The sequence below is a fragment of the Balaenoptera musculus genome, chromosome 1 (assembly GCF_009873245.2).
Source record: "Balaenoptera musculus isolate JJ_BM4_2016_0621 chromosome 1, mBalMus1.pri.v3, whole genome shotgun sequence".
Classification (NCBI taxonomy): Eukaryota; Metazoa; Chordata; class Mammalia; order Artiodactyla; family Balaenopteridae; genus Balaenoptera; species Balaenoptera musculus.
This window is the reverse complement of record NC_045785.1, coordinates 50,783,050-50,805,765: the sequence shown is the minus strand read 5'-3', so window position 1 is coordinate 50,805,765 and position 22,716 is coordinate 50,783,050. Positions and strand designations below refer to the sequence as shown.

At 34.0% G+C, this 22,716-nt stretch overlaps 2 protein-coding genes across 4 annotated transcripts in view; one reads left to right on the top strand and one right to left on the bottom strand.

The window, feature by feature from the left end:
- HOOK1 (hook microtubule tethering protein 1) overlaps nt 1-22,716 on the bottom strand; it is a 62,450-nt gene that overhangs the window by 27,134 nt on the left and 12,600 nt on the right. For all 3 annotated transcript variants that reach the window (XM_036853446.1, XM_036853451.1, XM_036853458.1), the window contains exons 3-9: nt 21,822-21,894; nt 19,031-19,081; nt 17,607-17,739; nt 10,238-10,305; nt 8,994-9,056; nt 7,966-8,049; nt 2,620-2,786 (exon numbers count right to left, since the gene is read on the bottom strand). In XM_036853446.1, coding sequence (XP_036709341.1) covers nt 2,620-2,786; nt 7,966-8,049; nt 8,994-9,056; nt 10,238-10,305; nt 17,607-17,739; nt 19,031-19,081; nt 21,822-21,894 — 639 coding nt within the window. The remainder of the gene's footprint in view (nt 1-2,619; nt 2,787-7,965; nt 8,050-8,993; nt 9,057-10,237; nt 10,306-17,606; nt 17,740-19,030; nt 19,082-21,821; nt 21,895-22,716) is intronic.
- The window catches only part of LOC118895900 (cytochrome P450 2J2), a 130,766-nt gene that overhangs the window by 104,755 nt on the left and 3,295 nt on the right, over nt 1-22,716 (top strand). The window lies entirely within an intron of this gene.

Below are 22,716 nucleotides of genomic sequence, written 5' to 3'. Positions count from 1 at the left end.
TTTAACTCTTTCATAGATACCATTTGAAAAATGAAAAGGCAAGCCACAGAATGGATGAAATATTACTACTTGTATATCTGACAAAGATTTTGTATCCAGAATATATATTTTTTAAAACTCCTACAACTCAGTAATAAAGACAAACAACCCAATTTAAAAGTAGGCTAACAGTGTGAAGAGACGATTCACAAAGTAGGATATATTGCCAATAAGCACAAGAAAAGGGACTTACCGTATCATTAGTTATCAGGAAAATGCAAATTAAAGCCACAATTCAACACCCTTAACACATCCCCTGGGATAACTAAAATTAAAAAGCCTGATAAAGCCAAGTTATGTTATACAGGCAGAGTAACTAGAGCAACCAGCAGCAAACACTGCTGGTGGGAATGTAAAACAATATGACCACTTTGGGAAATGATTCGCCAGTATCTTTTAAAATTAAACACAGACATAATGTGTAACTCAGCAATACCAGTTCATTCATGTAGTTGCCAACGAGAAATGAAAAAATATGTTCACAAAAAGTCTTATACTCCAATGTTCATACTAGCTTTATTTATATTAGCCAAAATCTGGAAACCCAAATGCCCATCTAAAGGAAAATGAATAAGCAAAATGTGTCATAATGAGAAATAATTCCATATAATGGAATACTACTCAGCAATAAAAAAGAATGAACTACTGATATATTCAGCAACATCTGTAAATTTCACAAATATGCTGAGCATAAGAAGCCAGTCGCCAAAGAATTCATATTGCAATTCAATTTATAAGAAGTTCTAGATGAGAGAAAGCATATCTATGGTGGAAAATAATCAGAAGAGTAATTACTCTCTGGGAGATAGGGATTAACTGGGAAGGGGCATAGGGGAACCTTCTGTAGTGATAGAAATGATCTATCAAACAATAAAAGTGTGAGTTACAAAAATGTATGCATCTGTTAAAACACGCCAAATTGTACTCAGTATTTATTCATTTCACAATATGCAAATGTCATCTTAAAAAAAAAAGAACTGTAAACGTACTGAAGTCTAGTATTAGTTTGCTTTTTACAGAGGTATGGGTTAGCAATTCTTACTTCCTATGTGTTTTGGGATTGAGTAAGTGAGAAAATGTACTGAGGAAAGTGGAAGCCAGGTTTCTCACTGTTGGAGAAGGGAGTTACAATATGGAAATGGAGAAAATCAGAATGAACCCTGAAGTCACTGGACTAAAATGGAAGATGATAAGATGAACTCACTGTTCATAATTGTAGGTATGAAAATAAATGCAGATATGTGCATATACGCACGTGTGCGAACATGGACTGGTATGAACCTGTGCAACTGTATTTCCTAGCTCTGTACACCAAGGTGGCTCAGAAGAAATGACAGAAAATTTCATCTGGAGCATAGGTCTTTGTTTCTAAATAACATTCTCCACTAAAAGCAATCAGGGCTTCTTGGAGAAATGGCTAATTCTAGAGTTGAGGAAGAACAAGAAGAGTCTGGAACATTTTGTTGTGCCAGAAAGTAAGAAAATACTCAAAGAAGGATAGCGACATGTTGAAATTGAAAGGTTTCTCAGTGGTCAAATCTGGGACAATTTAAGCATCAAAACAAATGATAACAGTAATGGAACTATTGTCCATTGAATATCCATTACTATCAAGTAGTGGATCCATTTACTAAATGCAATGCATGATCCTGGATTAGACTCTGAACCAAGAAAAAAATTACCTATAAAGGACACTGAAATAGCTGCTGGAATTTGAATATGATCTGTGGATTAGATAATGATATTGTATCAATGACCAATTCACTAATTTTGATCACTATGCTGTGATTTATAAGAGAATATCTTGGTTCTTAGGAAATACATACTGAAGTATATAGGGGTAAAGGGGCATGTCTCCAATTTACTCTCAAATGGTTCCAAAAACTAACATATATATATATATATATGATTATGTAAAGAGACTGCTAAAGCAAATGAAGAAAACTGTAAAACAACTGTCAAATCTGAATGAAAGGTATAAAGGAGCTCCTTATACTATTCTTGCAACCTTTTTGGTAAGTTTGAAATCATATCAAAATAAAGTAACAACAACAAAAATACATACAGTACAACTGGAGCACCTATTCTCAAGGCCTTACAGTGCAAGGCTCAGTGGTAAGCACATAAGAGACAATCAATTTTATTAAAGGTTAGATGTACACTTTTTTTTTTAAAGAAGAAATATAAAAGTTGATATGAAAAGCATCTTCTTTAGCTTAAGATTTACATTTTTTCCATTTATTATCAAGTTCCTTCTCCTATGTAAGAAACTCCCCCTTCTCCCCAGGCTTCAGAAATCACTCCTTTAAACTATTCTTGGACTTGCCTGTGGCCTTCATTTGGCCCTTATCACACAGTATTTTGAATTGTTTTGTTTTTTACATATGTATCCTACTTGCCAAACTGGACTGTTAGCCCTATGAGGTCAGGAACCGCTTACACCATTCAGTACTTTCAACAGTATTTTTAGGATACTAATCCTAAACATGCTTTGTAATGCTTAATAATTAGTTGTTGATATTATGATTTTTTAGCTATTTTAATAAAACTGTATAAAATGATTTCCACTACAAATGTTACCTGAAGTTTTCTTCCTGTAATTGTTCTAGTTGCAACTGTGCATGAAAATACTTTTTTGCAACCATTGTATTTGGATCATCAAAAGAGCCATCCAACTGGTCAAGTTTTTCATTCATCATCTCATTCTCAGAAACTAGTGAATTCTTTTCATCTTGAAGTGCTGTCACCTAAAAAACAAATACACAAACATAAGCATCAATAGCAAAAAAGCTTAGAATAAATCTGACCAAGCCATTAAATAGCTTGGTCAAGCAGACTAGATAATTTCTAAGGATCCTTAGAACTCTGGAGTTCTGGGTCTAGGAGATTTGGGTCAGAAGAAATCAACTTTCTTAATACAGAGAAAACAGAGTTAATACATATAAGAATATCTTTCAAATGTTATGCTTGCTTTAGTTCTGAGAAGAAAATGTTTCTAAGTCTCTAAAATCTCTAAATACCAAAGAACTTCAAAAAATTAATTTGTTTCCCTTTTAGGTATAAGTTTTTAGGATGCTGTTACCTAGTAAGCCAAAATATAAACACATATATACAAAGTTACCATTTTAGGTTCCTGGTAGAAAATTATCAGTTACATATCATGTCTTCAGGCAACAGGCACATTATTTAGTTAATGAATCAGTAACAAAAACCTGAATTGAATGCAACTGCACACTGAAACTATTTAAAATGGATACAAACATGTAACTTTAGAATCACATCAACATCAGTCCTTGATACATTTTTAATTTTACTTACATATTTATGTTAACAAGCATGATTTGCTCTCTCAGTCTTATTTCTTTTTCATTTAAAAAATCTTTAAAAATTTACAGCTAAGGCTGTGACCTTTTATAAGACCAGAAGTTTATGTGTGATTTTATTAAGATTAGTTTGAAAAAAGGTTGACCTCCCATAACTTACAATATATTATTGAACAAGTTTGCTATTTATACTTTCAAAAGTTATAATCAATTCAGTCTAGTTATGGGAATGGGACTACATATTGACACACCAAGCTAATAACAGGAAATTAAAATCAAATTATAGTCTTAAATACAGTGTAGGCAAGTTACAAACACTGTCCTCCAAATGAGAAACACAAACAAAGGCTGGGAAACTGTTCCCAGACAGACTAGGAGGAAACAGTTTCTCTTCCTAAGTTCAATGCATGCATCCATTCTTGTCATGCAAGCAGTCTAGTGACTATGACCTGTCATGTACAATCCTAAGTGTTTGGGATACAAAAAAGAATGAGAGGTTGTGCCCTTTTAAGATCCCTACAGCAGAAATGTAAACAATTACAGGACAGAAAATGTGGTGCTTTGGTGGAAGTATACTATGGGGGGTGGGGGCCCACAGAGAAAAGAATATCTCGTTCTAGCTTGAAGGTAGGGGCTGTTGTAAAAAGACTGGTAGAGGAGAAATAATACCCCGTCTTCAAACTGGGTAAGAATCCCCTGAAGAAGGGAGAGGAGCATGGGCAAACTTAGTTTTCAATACCTAGTGGGTAACCAACCTTGTTCTTATCCATGCTTTACATTGTGGTTCTAGAGCCACCTTTATCACAGATATGAAGGAGGGGGGTATTAAACATGCGGATTCCTTGGACCCATCCCAGATGGGTGACTTAGAGTGTCCAGTGGTGGTTCTAGGCATCTCTTTTAACAAGATGCCATGGTGATATTTTGTTTAGGTTCACTCTGTACCTGCCTCTGTCCCTTTCTGTTTCTCTCTGTCTCTGTCTCTCTCTGAGCTATTTAAAAGAGACAGAAAGTTCAAAACGCTAAAAAAGAAAAAAAAAAAGCTCAAAAATAATACTCATATTCTCACATCACTCAGACTTAATATTTTTATCATAATTGTTTATTTTAAAAATTAAAATATAAAGTAAACTTCTATAGCTGGAGTCCTCTTTATCACATTGTGCCCAGTCGCACATACTTTGTAGACACCTTAAGTTTGAAAATCACTGCCTCATTGAATCTTATATAATGCTGGGTAAAAGTATGCTTTTCTCTAACATACTAGAAGCAAGAATAACCAGCCTCTGTTACTGCAGTAAGCGAAGCAGTGCTACCTACTGCTGCCAGGTGGTATGAATAATGTCTGGGAAAGGCAGGTAAAGAGCGGTTGATAAACCCGTCCTAACTTGCCCCAAGGCCCCATAATCATCTTGGACCAAAATTACATGAAAGTTTCTTAAAACTTTACATCAAATTCTCATGTGGATTTTTTTCTTTCTTTTTTTAAAGTACGCATAATCAGGCCTTACTCCTGACTTAGTGAGTCATAATTTCAGTTGTCCCAGTATCTATAACCATAATTTACACAGACCTCACACAGATCTTTATTTAAATGGATCGAGCTTCATCACCAGATCTTCCACTACAGAATCTCCTCTGTTCTTGCATTCTTTATTCTGATTAAAACATGTTTGCTAACTGGATTGTGTCAATGAGTAGTTTTTTTTTTTTTTTTCAAGAAGGGCTCATGAGTTGGCACGGGCACTCCTCAGTTAATGCTGTTTCCCTGCCTCAGCATTTTGTGGATATTGCTCCTCTATATTCCGGCATGGAAGTTGTAGGGGAGCCTGATTTTCTTATCTTTGTGGGTGATTTACCTTTTCTACTTGACTGACTGAGTTGTTTTTCCTTTATTCTTGAAGTCTGATAGCTTAACTACGGTAAGGCTTGGTGTTAAACATTATTCACTGATTTGTTTCTATCTAGCTGCAATTTCCTTTTATATCTTCACTTTGTTGTCCTACCACCTAGTCTATTCTATTGATGTGTTCTTATGAAATTGTAATACTAAATGAAGTGAAAGTTATTTTCTAAGCTTGGCTGTTGTCTTTTACATGCTCTTATCTGTTTTTGGTTTTAGCCTGTAATGTTCACAGAGATGTCATGCTTTGATTCTTTTCATCTAGTTCATGTTCTGTGGGCAGTCAAGATACCCTGTTTGTTCTGGCATAGTGTTGAAGACTTCTTGGACACCCTTTCCACTGTAACCCATGGCCCAGTATCTTCTCCCCTCTGGGTGACAGTTGGGACTGTTTTTTCTCCACCTCTCTATATAGCCTTGTGAATGGTCAGGGAAGATAGTGGTGGGGGTGGGGGGCGGCGGCACGGGGGAAGCTGAGACAACGGGCAATCTTTTTGTAACACCTGGGCTAGGCTCTCACCTCTGAGGTTTAAGTACTTCATACCAGGGTGGTGAGAAGTATATTCCATTCCCATGGAGAAATTCCTTTGGGCATCAGACTGTTTCCCCAATTCAGTGTGTGGCCCTACAGCCTTTGTTCCTATCAGAAAGAGTCAGGCCCTTGGTTTCTTCTTAGCCATCATTTCCACTCTGCCCCAGTCCAAAGAAAATGACGGACTCATAGCATGAACTTCCTTCTGACTGGGTAGATTCCTGTGAGAAGTCTCAAGATTTTTGTCGATTCCCCTGCGTGGGCTGGGGATGCAGGAAGAACAGCAGGTCCCTGCCGTGCAGCACCTCTGTCAACATCATATGCCTGCTTCTTTCCTTGATTACTAGCTTTTAATTTACCTTCATTAGGTTATGCCCTTTTGTTTGTTCACCTGCCCTCGGTGAAATTCTTTGCAGCTTATTTTTCTTTTTTGGTTCCTTTGGTTGGGTATTAAAAGAGAATTCCCCCCCCCCAAATTTTAAAATCACTCTCAAGTGACATATGATTAAAAGTAAACATTTTTTAAAAATAATTTTCCTTCTAAAATTGGGGTATGTATCATATACACCTGTGTGAAATTCATATGTTAAATTAATTATTTTTGTTTTGATTATATGCAGTTTTGATTATATTCATTTCACATGTGTAGCAAGATAGTTGAGGGTTGACTCTATTTTGATACTGGAATTAAAAATGCCAAAACTTGGGATGTCTACACTTTTCAACTAAAATCAGATCATCACATACTCTCCATCATGTGTTACAAACACTGAAATGTTTTAACACAGAATTTTGTGTTCTTTTTTGAATAAGAATTTCTCAGAAAACTGTACAGAGATCCTACATGAGACTGGTAATATCTGAATGATTCAATCCTCTATTCTTTATATGAGGTATTCTGGAGAGAGGATATAATCTTACTTGAAAATAAAACATCTCTGATGCTGTGCAAGTCTGTGCATATATGTGATGATATATATGCGAGGTGAGTGTGGTTAGGAAAGAAAAAAGGAGAAAAGGTAGACGTTCTCATAATTTTGAGACACTAGCTTCATTCAAATATAAACACTGGCTTTGTTCAAACATAGAGGAGTGATGTTTAAAGATGGCATTAGAAGATCTGGATTCTAGTGCTGTCACTGCCCTACGGAGCTGAGTCACCCTGACCAAGTCACTTCTCGTTTCCTTATTTGCAGACCCTTGAACATTAGAAATATTACCCAGCCTTATCACTTTAGATAGTTATCTCATCAAGCAAGGATAATCCTACCATAACCTTTGTTCCTTGTCCTCACACTTTTCAGAGAGTCAATTATTTATGTAGCTCATTATTTGAATGAAAAGTGCAGTTTACATACAGCATAATATGATGGTACATTTAAATCTTTGTATAATTTTTTGAGACTTATTGCATAATTTTCACATTTGCATTTTCATATAACAATAATAAAAATACATGCAAACATATACACAGCCCTTATGCGCCAGGCCCTGCTTTAAGTGCTTTATGTATACTAATTCATTTAAATGTAATTTTCACTCTGGGAGATATATACTATTAACACATCATTTCTCAAAAGAGAAATATGAAGTATAGAGAAATTAAGCAATTTGCCTGAGCATATACAACCAGCTAGTAACATAACCAGGTTCTGAATACAGGCAGCCTGGTTTGACAATCTACTCCTTTAACTGTTAACTACTGTCTCTCATGCCAAGTTTATTTTGCTAACACGTACGTGCATATGAACCCAAGAGTTACATACATGTGTTCATATACACATACGTGTTAGCAAAACAAACTTGGATCTCAAATTTATTGGGGGTCAAGCCCTTCTAAATATTTCCATAAAGAACCCCACTTAACAGTCATACCCTATAAAGTAGATACTTTAGTTTCCCCTTTTTACAAAACAACAAACTAAGGTGTCATCTAAGCAGTTGAAATTCTGCAATTAGAATGACCCTCTCAGTGAAGTAGTTAAGCAAGCAATTTCCAACTCTAAAAGAAAAATTATAAAGTTCATGTTTGAATAGTCAGGCCTATAACAGACCCTTTCAATGGTCCCTCCATGAAATGAAACCCAACCTCCAAAACACTTTACTAATTAATTAATTAAAATAAGACTCTTGTAAATTTAAAGAGGAAATTATTCTCAGATCCATACCTGCATATCTAGTTCTTGGCATCTTTGCCTCAGTTCTTCTTTTTCTGCTAGTGCTTCCTGAAGTTCTTCCAGGGCCCTTTTAAGCTGAAATAGAAAATGTCCTAACTCTTAGTAAATCACGTTTTGAAACAAATTGAAAAATATATTTTTATCAAAACACATATATACACTGATGTTGGAAATGCTTTTAAAATTTACTTATTAACAAATAAGTAGTAATATGTTGTTTTTGTGTAAATAATATCAACAGAGTCTCATTAACATTTAAGGCTAAGGTCCCACAGAAATAAAATTTTATGTAAATCTTTGTGAAATATTTAAAACAGAGTGTTAGAGGATGAACTGTTTATTTTTATCGCAGAAAAAAATTTAGAGCACAGCATGTTTACATTTAAATAAAATTTTTATAGAAAAATTTTTTTTTAAATTTGAAATACTTCTTGAGATGGCTGGTGACACTCATGAAAGTCAGATGTCCAAAAATATAACAGGAAAAGTATTTGATGCATTTACCTCTCCTCTTACCCTTCCCCTTATAACCCAGACTGGGTTATACAGAGGAGGAGTGTGCCTTTTCCTCCATGTAAAACAACTGTGTAAAACAACCAGGGAAAGAAGCCTTGAGTACAGGACCTTTGAGTTAATTCTTCAATATTAGAGGAAAGCAATTGTGACAAAAATCATGTTTCCGTATTAGATAAATTAGAATTCAGCAGAATTTTTAAGTACTATTTAATTATGTAACTATACAGAATGGGCCACATATGTATTAACAAATGTCAGGAAAGTTTAATGCCACTCATCTCTTCAAACATGATCATTAAAAACTCTGGAGATGAACACTACTTGCATTCATGAAGGAATGCATAATAATAGTCAATTAAGATCTTATAGGAGAATAAACTATCTAAATTTCATGGAAGAAAATAATCTTGTATGTGGTCTCCTATGTAAGCCTTTAAGATAGTAATTGACAAAGGAACTCTATCACTGTTTGCAACATTTTCCTCACATACTAAAATACTCACCTGTTGCTCTAATTCTCCAACAGCATCATTTGTAGGAGAGCTCACTATTTCTTTACTCATCAACTAGAATTAAAATAGTAAAATTAAGTACAATAAAGATTTACACAGTAAAAAAATATGTTTACTTGAAAGGACAGTAAAATGCTTTATGTTTAATTTTTCCTTGCCTTAATTTGATGATCCTCATATTATTCAAATAAAAAATGAATAGAGGTTTAAGCTAAATAACACAATGTTCAAGCATTACATTAGTGAGGACATAAGTAAAATGTGCTTGAAATATTTAGATATATTTAAAATACTAATGCACTGAAAAATTATAATGCAAGTTCTAAACGATGAATTACTAGGTAAAACTGAACACATCACATAATAAAAAAAATTATTCTTCCGTAACATGAATTGGCACTTTAAATATAGAGCTTTAAATGAGTGATGTGGCAAAATTCCTAATTTGAGAAGTCATTTCAAAAGCAGGAGTTACAATTATATGAAAAAAAAAGGATCCTGTAAAATAACTTTTCTGCATATGAAAGGCAGATTTACGCATAGTGATGTTCTGAATTCAAGCCAGCAATGCACACTCAGAGTATACACACTTCTAAGGTCCTAGATGCTGTCTCCCTCTAAGTCATGCCTCTTCCAAACTATGTTTCCCTCACTAACCCTTCACTCAACTTTCCCTCAGGCCTCCTCTTCACTTGACTTCATCTCAGCCTTTTGGTCTGATTTTAAGAATGAACGTGCACCGAATGAATTCTGAATCTCTATGGTACAACTTAGATAACTAGACTGGCCTGAATCCAGGTTATCTGGCTCCGAAACCTAATTTTCACTATATTTGCTCACGGTTCTAACATTCTGAAAATGCATATGAGATACATACACACACACACTTTAAAATTTCAGAAAAGATTACTCTACCTGGCAGAAAAAAAGAGAAGTTATAAAAACTCCTAACTGGGAAGAGGCTGTTTATCCTGCTTAGTTGAAGTTATTTAAAGGAAACTGACAATGTTAATTTAACTTTTAAAATGCAGAGGTACTAAAATTGGGCTTGAAGTCCTTATAAGAAATTTTTGGGGAAAATAAAGAAGGGAGGACACAACAGCCAAAGATAAGTAAACCTACTACAAAGGGCTCGTTTATACAGCAGTGAAATACACATCCATAAAATCTATATGAATAGTTTTATATAATTGGGTTTAGGATTTTCATACATATGTGATCATGATATAACTTACCTCCTGAATAGCAGTCATGACCACATGTTGAACAGACTCTTCCAGTGTCATTATATTTTGAATATGTTCTATGATTTAAAAAAAAAAATCAGATCTGAAAAAACCCTACTCTTTACCCATAGAAATTTAGTCAATTAACAACATAAAAATTCATTCACTACACATAATTCTTTATGCAAGTATGTTATTTACCACAAAAATATGTCCATTGTAAACAAATAAGCAGAACTGAAAATATTCATAAAAATATCTATAAATGTTTTAAAGAAAATCTCTAATTTTCTTACAAGGAAGAAAAAGAAGAAATTGCAATTAATGTTAAAACAATTATGACAATTTCTTTCCTCTTGTTAAATATTCAGTATTATGAGATGAATTCACATGTACAGGTATACCACAGAGATAGTACCAGTTCAGTTGAAAACCACCCCAATAAAGCGATTATCACAATAAAGTGAGTCACATGAATTTTTTAGTTTCCCAGTACATATAAAAGTTATATTTAAACAATACTGTAGTTTATCAAGTGACAATAGCATTATGTCTAAAAAAACAACGTACAAACCTTAATTAAAAAGTACTTTATTGCTAACAAAATGCTAACCATCATCTGAGACTTTAGCGTGTGGTAATCGTTTTTTCTAGTGGAGGATCTTATCTTGATGTTGATGGCTGCTGACTGAATAGGGTGGTGGTGAAAGCTGGGGCGTCTGTGGCAATTTCTTAAAATAAGACAACAGTGAAGTCTGCCATGTCAATTGACCTTTCCTTTCACAAACAATTTCTCTGTAGCATGCAGTGCTGTTTGATAGCATTTTACCCACAGTAGAACTTCTTTCAAAATTGGAGTCCATCCTCTCAAATTCTGCTGCTGCTTCATCAACTAAGTTTATGTAATTTCTAAATTCTTTATTGTCATTTCAACAGTCTTCACAGCATGTTCACCAGGAGTAGATTCCATCACAAGAAACCACTTTCTTTCCTCATCCATAAGAAGCGACTCGTCTGTTAACATTTTCTCATGGGATGGCAGCAATTCAGTCATACATTTAAGCTCCACTTCTAATTCTAGTTCTCTTGCTATTTCTACCATATCCAGTTACTTCCTCCACTGAAGTCTTGAACTGCTTAAAGTCATGTATGAGAGTTGGAATCAGTTTTTTCCAAACTCCTGTTAATGTTGATATTTTGACCTCTTCCCATCAATCACTTATGTTCTTTTTTTCCCCTCAAGGGAAACATTTCTTTATTTTTAAAAAGTTTTTATTTTACATTGGAGTATAGTTGAGTTACAATGTTGTGTTCATTTCAGGTGTACAGCAAAGTGATTCAGTTATACATACACATATATATCCATTCTTTTTCATATTCTTTTCCAATATAGGTTATTAGAGTACTGAGTAGAGTTCCCTGTGCTATAGAGTAGGTCTCTGTTGATTATCGATTTCATATATGGTAGTGTGCATATGTTAATCCCAACCTCCTAATTTATCCTTCCCCACCACCTTTCCCCTTTGGTAAACATAAGTTTGTTTCCTAAGTCTGTGAGTCTCTTTCTGTTCTGTAAATAAGTTCATTTGTATCATTTTTTAGATTCCACATATAAGTGATATCATATGGTATTTGTCTTTCTCTGTTTGATTTACTTCACTCAGTATGATAATCTCTAGGTCTATCCATGTTGCTGCAAATGGCATTCTTTCATTCTTTTTTATGGCTGAGTAATATTCCATTGTATATATGTACCACATCTTCTTTATCCATTCATCGATGGACATTTAGGTTGCTTCCATGTCTTGGCTACTGTAAATAGTGCTGCAATGAACACTGGGGTGCATGTACCTTTTCAAATTATGGTTTTCTCTGGATATATGCCCAGGAGTGGGATTGCTGGATCAAATCTATTTTTAGTTTTTAAAGGAACCTCCATACTGTTCTCCATGGTGGCTGTACCAATTTACGTTCCCACCAACAGTGTAGGATGACACAAACAGATGGAAAGATATACCATGTTCTCAGATTGGAAGAATCAATATTGTCAAAATGACTACACTACACAAGGTAATCTACAGATTCAATGCAATCCCTATCAAAATACCAATGGCATTTTTTGCAAATCTAGAACAAAAAATCTTAAAATTTGTATGGAAACACAAAGACCCCGAATAGCCAAAGCAATCTTGAGAAAGAAGAACAGAGCTGGAGGAATCAGGATCCCTGACTTCAGACTATACTACAAAGCTACAGTAATCAAAGTAGTTTGGTATTGGCACAAAAACAGAAATATAGATCAATGGAACAGGATAGAAAGCCCAGAGATAAACCCACACACCTATGGTATATTAATCTATGACAAAGGAGACAAGAATATACAATGAAGAAAAGGCAGTCTCTTCAATAAGTGGTGCTGGGAAAACTGGACAGCCACATGTCAAAGAATGAAATTAGAACATTCTCTAACATCATACACAAAAATAAACTCAAAATGTATTAAAGACCTAAATGTAACACTGGATACTATAAAAACTCTTAGAGGAAAACACAGGCAGGACAATCTTTGACATAAATCACAGCAAGATCTTTTTTGATCCATCTCCTAGAGTAATGCAAATAAAACCAAAAATAAACAAATGGGACCTAATTAAACTTAAAAGCTTTTATGCATCAAAGGAAACCATAAACAAAATGAAAAGACAATATTTTCTCCCACAGAATGGGAGAAAATATTTGCAAACAATGCAACCGACAAGGGATTAATCTCCAAAATATACATACAGCTCATGCATCTCAATATCAAAAAAACCCCAAACAAGCCAATCAAAAAATGGGCAGAAAATCTAAATAGACATTTCTCCAAAAAAGACATACAGATGGCCAAAAAGCACACGAAAAGATGCTCAACATCACTAATTATTAGAGAAATGCAAATCAAAACCACAATGAGTATCACCTCACACTAGTCAGAATGGCCATCATCAAAAAATCTACAAACAATAAATGCTGGAGAGGGTGTGGAGAAAAGGGAACCCTCTTATCACCTATGTTCTTAATGGCATCTACAATAGTAAATCTTTTCCAGAAAGTTTTCAATGTACTTTGAAAACCAGATCCATCAGAGGAATCACTATTTATGGCAGTTATAGCCTTACAAAATGTATTTCTTAAATAGCAAGACTTAAAAGTCAAAATTACTTCTTGATCCATGGGTTGCAGAATAGATGTTTTGTTAGCAGGTATGAAAACAACATTAATTTTGTTGAACATCTCCATCAAAGCTCTTGAGTGACCAGGTGCTTTGTCAATGAGCAGTAATGTTTGAAAGGAATGGTTTTGTTTGTGAGAAGTAGGTCTCCACAGTGGGCTTAAAATAGTCAGTTAACCATGTTGTAAACAGATGTGCTGTCACCCAGCCTTTGTTGTTCCATTTTTAACACAGGCAGATTAGATTTAGCATAGTTCTTAAGGTCCTAGGATTTCCAGAATGATAAATGAGCACAGGCTTCAACTCTGTCACCATCTACGTTAACAAGAGAGTCAGCCTGTCCTTCAAAGCCAGGCATTGACTTTTCCTATCTACCTATGAAAGTCCTAGATGGCATCTTCTTCCAATAAAAGGCTGTTTTGTCTACACTGAAAATACGTTGTTTAATATAGTGGCCTTCATTAATTATCTTAGCTACATCTTCTAGATAACTTGCTGTAGCTTCTACATCAGTACCTGCTGCTTCACCTTGTACTTTTACGCTCTGGAGATGGCTTTCCTGAAACCTCATGAACCAACCTCTGCCAGCTTCAAACTTTTCTTCTGCAGCTTCCTCACCTCTCTCAGCCTTCACAAGATTGTAGTCAGAGCCTTGCTCTAGATTAGGCTTTGGCTGAAGGGAATGTTGTGGCTGGTTTGATCTTCTATCCAGACCACTAAAACTTTCTCCATATAAACAATAAGACTGTTTCGCTTTCATATCATTGGTGTGTTCACTGAAGCAGCACTTTTAATCTCCTCCAAGAACTTTTTCTACATACTCACAATTTGGTTGTTTGGTGGAAGAGGCCTAGATTTTGGCCTATCTTGTCTTTCGGCATATCTTCCTCACTAAGCTTAATCATTTCTAGCTTTTGATTTAAACTAAGAGATGTGGGACCCTTCCTTTCACTTGAACACGTAGAGGCCACTGCAGGGTTATTAACTGGCCTAATTTCAATATTGTTGTGTATCAGGGAGTAGGGAGGCCTGAGGAAGGGAGAGAGATGGGGGAATGGCTGGTTGGTGGAGCGGTCAGAACATACACAACATTTGTCACATTTACTGATTAAGTTTACCATGTTACTATGGGTGCAGTTCATGGTGCCTCAAAACAATTACAATAGGGCTTCCTTGGTGGCGCAGTGGTTGAGAATCTGCCTGCCAGTGCAGGGGACATGGGTTCGAGCCCTGGTCTGTGAAGATCCCACATGCCGTGGAGCAAATGGGCCTGTGAGCCACAACTACTGAACCTGCGCGTCTGGAGCCTGTGCTCCGCAACAAGAGAGGCCGTGACAGTGAGAGGCCCGCGCATCGTGATGAAGAGTGGCCCCCACTCGCCGCAACTAGTGAAAGCCCTCACACAGAAACGAAGACCCAACAGAGCCAAAAATAAATAAATAAATTAATTAATATTTTAAAAAAACCAAACAGTTACAATAGTAACACCAAAAAGCACTGATCACAGATCACCATAACAAATATAATAATAATGAAAAAGTATGAAATATTGTGAGAATTACAAAAATGTGACACAGAGACATGAAGTGAGCAAATGATGTTGGAAAAGTGGTGCTAATAGATTTGTTGGACATAGGGTTGCCACAAACCTTCAATTTGTGAAAAACACAATAAAGCAGAGCTCAATAATACAAGGTATGCCTGTATTCAGTGAACTCTTAAGATCTAAGCTCAGAAAGTTTCATTTATCACCTACTTAGTTCATTTCAGGAAGGTTTTCAATGAAGAGACTTACACAGCTTCCTACAAACACCTGCTTGACATTCACCAAGTCTCACCTTAAGGAGATCCTTATACCTTAACAAACACACGCACACACACACACACACACAAACACACACACGTGTGGGAGTGCAATAAGTTGATTCTGTCACAATTAGAAGTGATGAATCATGAGAAAGAGTTTTTCCTGTATTTGCAGGTTTAGATCGACAGCAACTGTGTGTTCTCCACCTAAAACAATTTTCCAAAAATTTTAAGGATTTATTATTTTCTAATACTTTTATTGTTTTAATGATACTTCTGGAAGACTTCTAAAAGTTCTCTAAATCTTTCTTTTATTTGTGAAGCCAAGTACTGGAAAAAAATTCTGATAGATTCTGGTATGCACCCGACCACTAAATTCTGTGGGGGGGGGGGGTGTGTGTTGGAGGGAGAAGAATTAACTAGATGAGGCACAAGCAATGGAATGATTTCTTTTAACTGGATTTGTTGGATAATGGAGTGTTTCAAGTCTACTGAAACCTTCATAAAATTTTTCTCTTTCCACACCAAGATAAACAGGGTACTGTTAACCAAATTAGTTAATTCTTTCAAGATTAAGACTGCTGCAATACCTTTGAATCATTTTGAAAAATCAATTCTCACTGAAAAGTATAAATATGTGGAAGGTGGTTTATATTATGGATGTGTTTTGGTTTTACATTTTAATTAAATTACTACACAAGTTTTTTTTCCATTTATCTGCTCACTCCTAAAAAATGAGACCCCAGACACATACCTCCAAAAATAAATCCAATTAGATAATCCTGACTTTCTAAATAATGAAAATTAAACTATTTCTTTATATTTATTACTTGCTAAACTTCTATTTATGTACCCAGGAATTGAGCCTCCTTTTAAAAATCTGAGGTCAAAATTGCTAAGTAATGCTTAGAACTAAATTATGAAAATACTACATATTATATCAATATTTATAGGAGGCAACAAAACTTAAGGGAAAGTTATAGCTTAAAACATCAATTATAGCTTAGAATAGAAAGAACTGATTAATTCACAATAGAAGCAACGAGATAACAGAATAGATATTAAATAGTACAAACAAAATGAATCAAAGCCCAAAGTTGGTTCTCTGAAAAAGACTATTAAAACCAACAAACATGCTAAAGTTAAGCAAAAAGATGTTATAAATAACCAGCAATTGAAATAGAAACAAAGCATTAAATAGAAAAATAAAAAGGATCACGATAACAGAAAATTGCTAATTCATAAAAGAATTACTATTTGTCAATTTGTAGTTAAAAATTTATAGAAGTTTTAACTTTCCACAAGAAAACGTTTCTTACTTTCATTAAAAAAAAAAAAAAAAACAAAACAACAGAAACACCCTAATATAGAGACCTTTGACATTATCTATGAGAAATAAAAGCCTATGGAGAAGTAGTGACTTGCCCTAGAAAAAAAACAGCCAGTTAATAATAGAGATGGACTAATATGAAAGTTTTCTGATACCCAAACCCCTTTTTATGATAAACTATAGCTGATTTCATGTATTTCATTTTTCTCCTTCCTGAATTGATTCTTACTGAATTTATCTTGTCTCATATGTTCTCTTCATTAGTTAGATAACACTGAATGTGTTTTCTAAGGTTCCGACTTAAAATGTTTTACAAACTTCAGCACCCAACATTCTTTTATAAAGGTGATGTCCTACGGCCAATTTTGGATGAGCATGCAAAAAACATCAGCATCAAAAATGTCATCACCCAGACTGATGGAAGCCCCTGAAGGAAGTAGACCTTGGTCTGTTCAGTTCACATTTTATTCATTACATTCAACCAAAGATGTTCTTTTTGTACTCAGCAAGATATGGATCACTGCGTTCATATATACCAATATAGCACCCCAATTCCATTTATATCATCAGACTGCTTATCTTTATCTGGAGGATACTTTGGAAGCATTCTTCTGAAAAGAGCAGAATATCATCTGAAGAAGCCTGGATTATAATTTAGTAGCTGCATAATCATTTATGAAAATCTGAATCAACCTAAGGTTCTGTCTCTCACATGTTAAAGAGATAATGTATCAAATAAATAAGTACAATTTTTATTGAATATCCACTAAGTCCTAAGCACTGATTAAATTAACCTAATTAAAGTACATTTTATTTAGCCACTGAATACGAATCTCAGAATCCAGGTACAGTTAGGATACTGAAGATTTACAGCTTTTTAATGGCAGAGCTGTGCTTGAATTCAGATCTTCTGGCTTACATTTCAGTGTGCTTTCCACCAACCTACAATAGTACATTTTTATGTGATTTCCTATAGCAATGTAGGTTGTCTCTAGAAAGTAGATATCCTCAAATGATTGAAATTCACTTACCTTGCTTCTTTTCACAGTTGACAGCACAACCTAAAATTAGCTGGAGCAACCTCCCAAGCTCCACAGAATCTGAACATTCAGTTATTTGGTTTAAATCAGGGATAAGTTCTTCAGAAATCTGTTGTCCCAAAAACTGCAGTGTTGAAAATAAATTAGATCACTCATTTATGTAGGCTACAGAGAATTGACTACATGGAATTATTACAAGGAAAATGGGTTCATGAAATGACTCAGATAAATTAACAAATGATAAACCCACAATTATTGACTAAAACCAGTTAGTAAAGTTCAAGCAACCTCCCAAAATTTTGAGAACCAACCAAAAGCAACTAAAATGGTTTTATAACAAATATCCTTTACCCCACTGTCAGAGAGATCAATTATGATAAAACTTATGCCTTTCCATAAAAAAATAAACAGACTTAAGTCAAAGAAAATTCATACTATTTTGATACATGTTCAATGAACAGAGAACCACAAAGTAAACCAAATGAACAACAAATCTAATGGATTAATCTTTCCTGGCTCTATCTTTTTTTTAAGATTGTTTTTTTTCTTTTCTCTTTGGCTGTACCATGCAGCTTGCAGGATCTTAATTCCCTGACCAGAGATTGAACCCGGACTCTGGGAGAGGAAGTGCCAAGTCCTAACCACTGGACTGCCAGGGAATTCCCAAGATTGTTTTTTTCAAGATACTAAAAAGTATTCTTGCCATTAAAAAAAAACCAAAAAACTTCAAAATGAGTTTTAGGCATTAATGAATTGTAAAATTTTAGTTCTAAAATTATTTGGAAGAAACTACAAGTTCAACTGTATGAAAACTTTAGAAAGTAAAAACAAAATTCTTTAATGGCAAAACCAAACCAAAAGCTTTCACACATTAAACAATAAACTTTCTTATATCAAATAATCCTGCTAGAGAACTTCTTAAGATGCTGAATAAGAAAAACAAATCACTTGAATAATGCATTATCTAATGTGACTTTAATACTACTTTTATTTTGCATTTTTTCCCAATTCACTTGCACAAGCATAATTTCATAGTATGTCTTTGCTGTTATTTACACTGGAAAGAAATATCAAAACAATGCTTTAAATAGAAAAGTACTTTAATTTAGTTATAAGGTCTACTTTATAGCACTGCATAAAATCAAATTATATAAAGATGAAAGTAATTTTATTTGAGAAAAAAATCAATTTAAAGAGTATCAATATAGAAACATTATTTTACAAATCAATATATTACTTCTTAGCCCCTTTATGTTAACAAAATTTGAGTGTTCTAAAAATGGAAAAATCATAATATATTTCAATTATGAATTAACCAGTAAAATGTTATAAACAAAAAGCCAAGTCATTTTTCAGTGTCAATATAATTATCACAGAGTATTTTATATTTAAACAAAGTCAGATGATTTTCATACCTCATTGTAATAACCCATAATTCCTTGAAGTACCTTCTTTAAATTACTAGCCTAATGGAGGAAAAATAAGAAATAAATTATTTAATATTAACAATGAAAGAAAATATATGTCAAGGTGAAATACAATAAAAACTTCCTGATAAAAATGACAACAAAAATATATATTAGAGTCCTATAAATACAAATACATGATTTTTAAACATCAAAGCTTTATTCAAAGTTTGATTAAAGAAAAAATGTCTTCTTCCTTAGATAGTTGAACCAGAGTGATTGTATTTAAAGTGAGCCACAACGAACTCAAGTACCAACTTAAAAGATTTAGCTATGAGCATGTCCACCTTCAGTCATGAGTGAGTAACTGGATCTAGACTTACTCTCCACCACAAACAACTAGAAAACAGGACAAAATACAAGGAATATTGTTTTCAAGCTTTAGCCAAAAGACAATATAGAACTCTAATTTCTAAGAGAAGGAAAACAAAAAAGATGAGCCCTACACTAGTCTAAGATTTCTCTCTAGAGGCAATTTTCATACCATGGCACAGGGAGGTGGAAACAAAACAAAGCCTGATGTTCTCGTGGAGTTGAGAAGATAGACATCAGAAGTTCAGGAAGGTCGAGGTAGTTGGGATTTGCAGGGCAGATAAATGAAGAGGTGAGAGCTTTGGAAAGAAATCTCCATAGTAGTCCCTTTGACTCTTTGGCTGAATACTAATTTGCATGTGCATGGGTGAAACTCAATGAGATTAAACAAAAATAATTTCCGAGGAAACAACAATCTAGGGAACTATAAACTGAACAATTCCTTGAAGATTGCACAGGGCCAGAAACTGCTGAAATTCCCACCAGTCAGAGTGAAGAGATCATGACTATGCTAATACAGACAAGCATTCACTAAAAACCCCAAAAAGGTCACAGCTTAGTAGTGAGTCTAACCTAGCCCTAGAAGAGAAAATAACTCTAGATCTGCCTTCCATCCCCCCAAACCTTGAAAAGATCAAACTGATTCACAAGTATCTTAACTGCCTGTACGAACAAAGTCCAACACTCTTTAAAGGAATACAAAAAACCCAGCACTCAATAATAAAATTCACACTGTCTAGCGTCCAATAAAAAATTACTACACATGTGAAGAAGCAGGAGTATGTGAACTATAATTAGGAGAAAACTCAGTCAATAGAAACAAGCCTAAAAATGAGAGATGAAAGAATTAGAAGATAAAAAAGTTAAAACTGTTAGTTTAAAAATGTTCAAGGATTTAAATAACAGGAATATATGAAAATAATTTTTTTTAAAAAAGAACAAAATAAAGAGATTGTCAATGGATAAAAAAGCAAGACCTAACTATTAGGTTTCTACATCACTTTCAATATAAACACACAGAGAGACTAAAGAAGAGAAAAAGATATAATAGGCAAAAATAATCTTAAAAAAACGGGAGTGGTACATCAGTATCAGACAAAGTAGACTTCCAAAAAAGAAATATTACCAGGGATAAAAATAAGTCATTTTATAGTGCTAAGTAGATTCATTCAACAAGAAGACATAAAAAATTAATGTATATAAACCAAATAACACAGATTCAAATTACATGATTAAAAAATTAGAATTGAAAGGAGAAATTGACAAATCCACAATCATCATTAGAGATCTGAGGACTCCTCCCCCCTTAATTTATAGAATAATCAGACAGAAAATCAATAAAGATATAAAACAAGTAAACAGTACTATCAACAAAGCTGTAATAATCTGTATTTGTAGGACTGCAAAATACATGTTGTTTTCAAGTGCACATGGAATATTCACCAAGACAGACCATATATTAGGTCATAAAATAAGTCTTAGTAAATGTAAAAGAATTCAGAGTATGTTCTCAAAACAAAATGGAATTAAATTAGAAATTAATAAATAAAAGAAAGATATGTAGAAAATCCTCAAATATTTAGAATTTGAAATACCTACTTCTAATATACCCAGGGGTCAAAAGAAAAATCACAAGGGAAATTACCAAATATTTTGAACTAAATGAAAATAAGAACACAGTATGTTAAAATGTGTGGGATGTGGCTAAGGCATTGCTTACTACTAGGGAAAAGTGCTTAAAGCTGATGACTTAAGCTTTCACCTTAAGAAGCAAGAAAAAGAGCAGATGTAAAGAAGAAAGGAAATAACAAAGAAGAGAAAGGAAATCAATAAAACAGAAAACAAAAGCTAGTCCTTTTCAAAAAAAATTTTTTTTAATTGAAAAACATCAAGCCAGATTTATCAAGGAAGAAAATATAAAAGACATAAATTACCAATATTAGAGAAGAAAGAACAGAAACAATTCAAACATCCATCAACAGGGGAATGGCTAAGCAAATTGTGGTAAATCAGTGTAATGAAATACTACTCAGCAAAAAAAAAGAAATAACTACTAATACAGGCAACATGGATGAGTCTCAAAAACAATACATGAGTAAAAGAATACCAAAGAGTTCATAATATCTGATTCCATTTATACGGAACTCCAGAAATTAAACCTATACTGACTGAAAGCAGACCTGTGGCCACCCAGGGCCAAGTCAAGAGTGAGAATTAACTGGAAAGGGGCATACGTGCATGTTTCTGCTTAATGGAAACGTTCTATATCTAATTATGATGGTATAAGAACATATACAAGTGTCAAAACTCAAACTATACACAATGAAATGTACTCTTCAGTTAATTTAAAAAATAAGATTTAGTTGAGATTAGTGCTAATTTCAGACCACTGTTTGGATCAAGTACTTCTAGCATTCATTCTACATACCTTTATTCGCCAGTTGTCACCGATATCCTCTTTAATTCGGCTTAACCAAGATTCATTGAACCAAGCTACATCACTACAACAAGAATACAAATGCTGAACATTAAAATGTTTTTATTACATGAAAAATACCAAATTTAATCAACAGATTCAAAGTTATTTTCCATCCTAAAGCCTGTCTTTAATAAGAAAAGTAAATATTATTTAAAATGAACCCACTGAACTTTTTGTTATTCCTAAGGGTTTCTTTTGGAATCTCTCATGGTAAATTAATTAAGTCATTAACATCTTCAATTTAACAAACATTTACTAAATATCTCATACTAGGCACCCTGGTAGGTAGATGTAAAAATCCCAATCCTAAAGGGAAAAAAAAAGGAAAACACTTTAACATGTCTACTATGTATCAAGCACTGTGCTTGATGTTTTTTCATATTACTTCATTTAAATATCATAGTAACTTGGCAAAGCATCCATTATCCCCAATCTTACTCCTCAGTGAACTGAGAATAAGACAATAATTTGCCCCAAGTGACACCAGTACATGGCAAAGTTTAGTATTAAGTCCAATACTGACATTGATGGCCAAGACAAAGACTTGCTATATCAAATTTTTATGTATTTAATAAGGCCTTGAAGAATAACACCTGATTATAAATAGTCAACTACAATAATAGATTATATTCTAAACAAATACTTGGATGCTTCCTCTGAGTAAGAGTAAAATGAAGATGAATACTTTATTATCCTGACTCTTACAGAAATAGCTATTAAAGTGAGAAAGTAAAGAGCACAAATAACTACACTCAAAGGAGAATGTGATAAATGCTTTAAGGAGTAATCGAACACCAAGAAATCACAGAATATTAGTGCTAGAAGAGGTCTTACAGGTCTTACC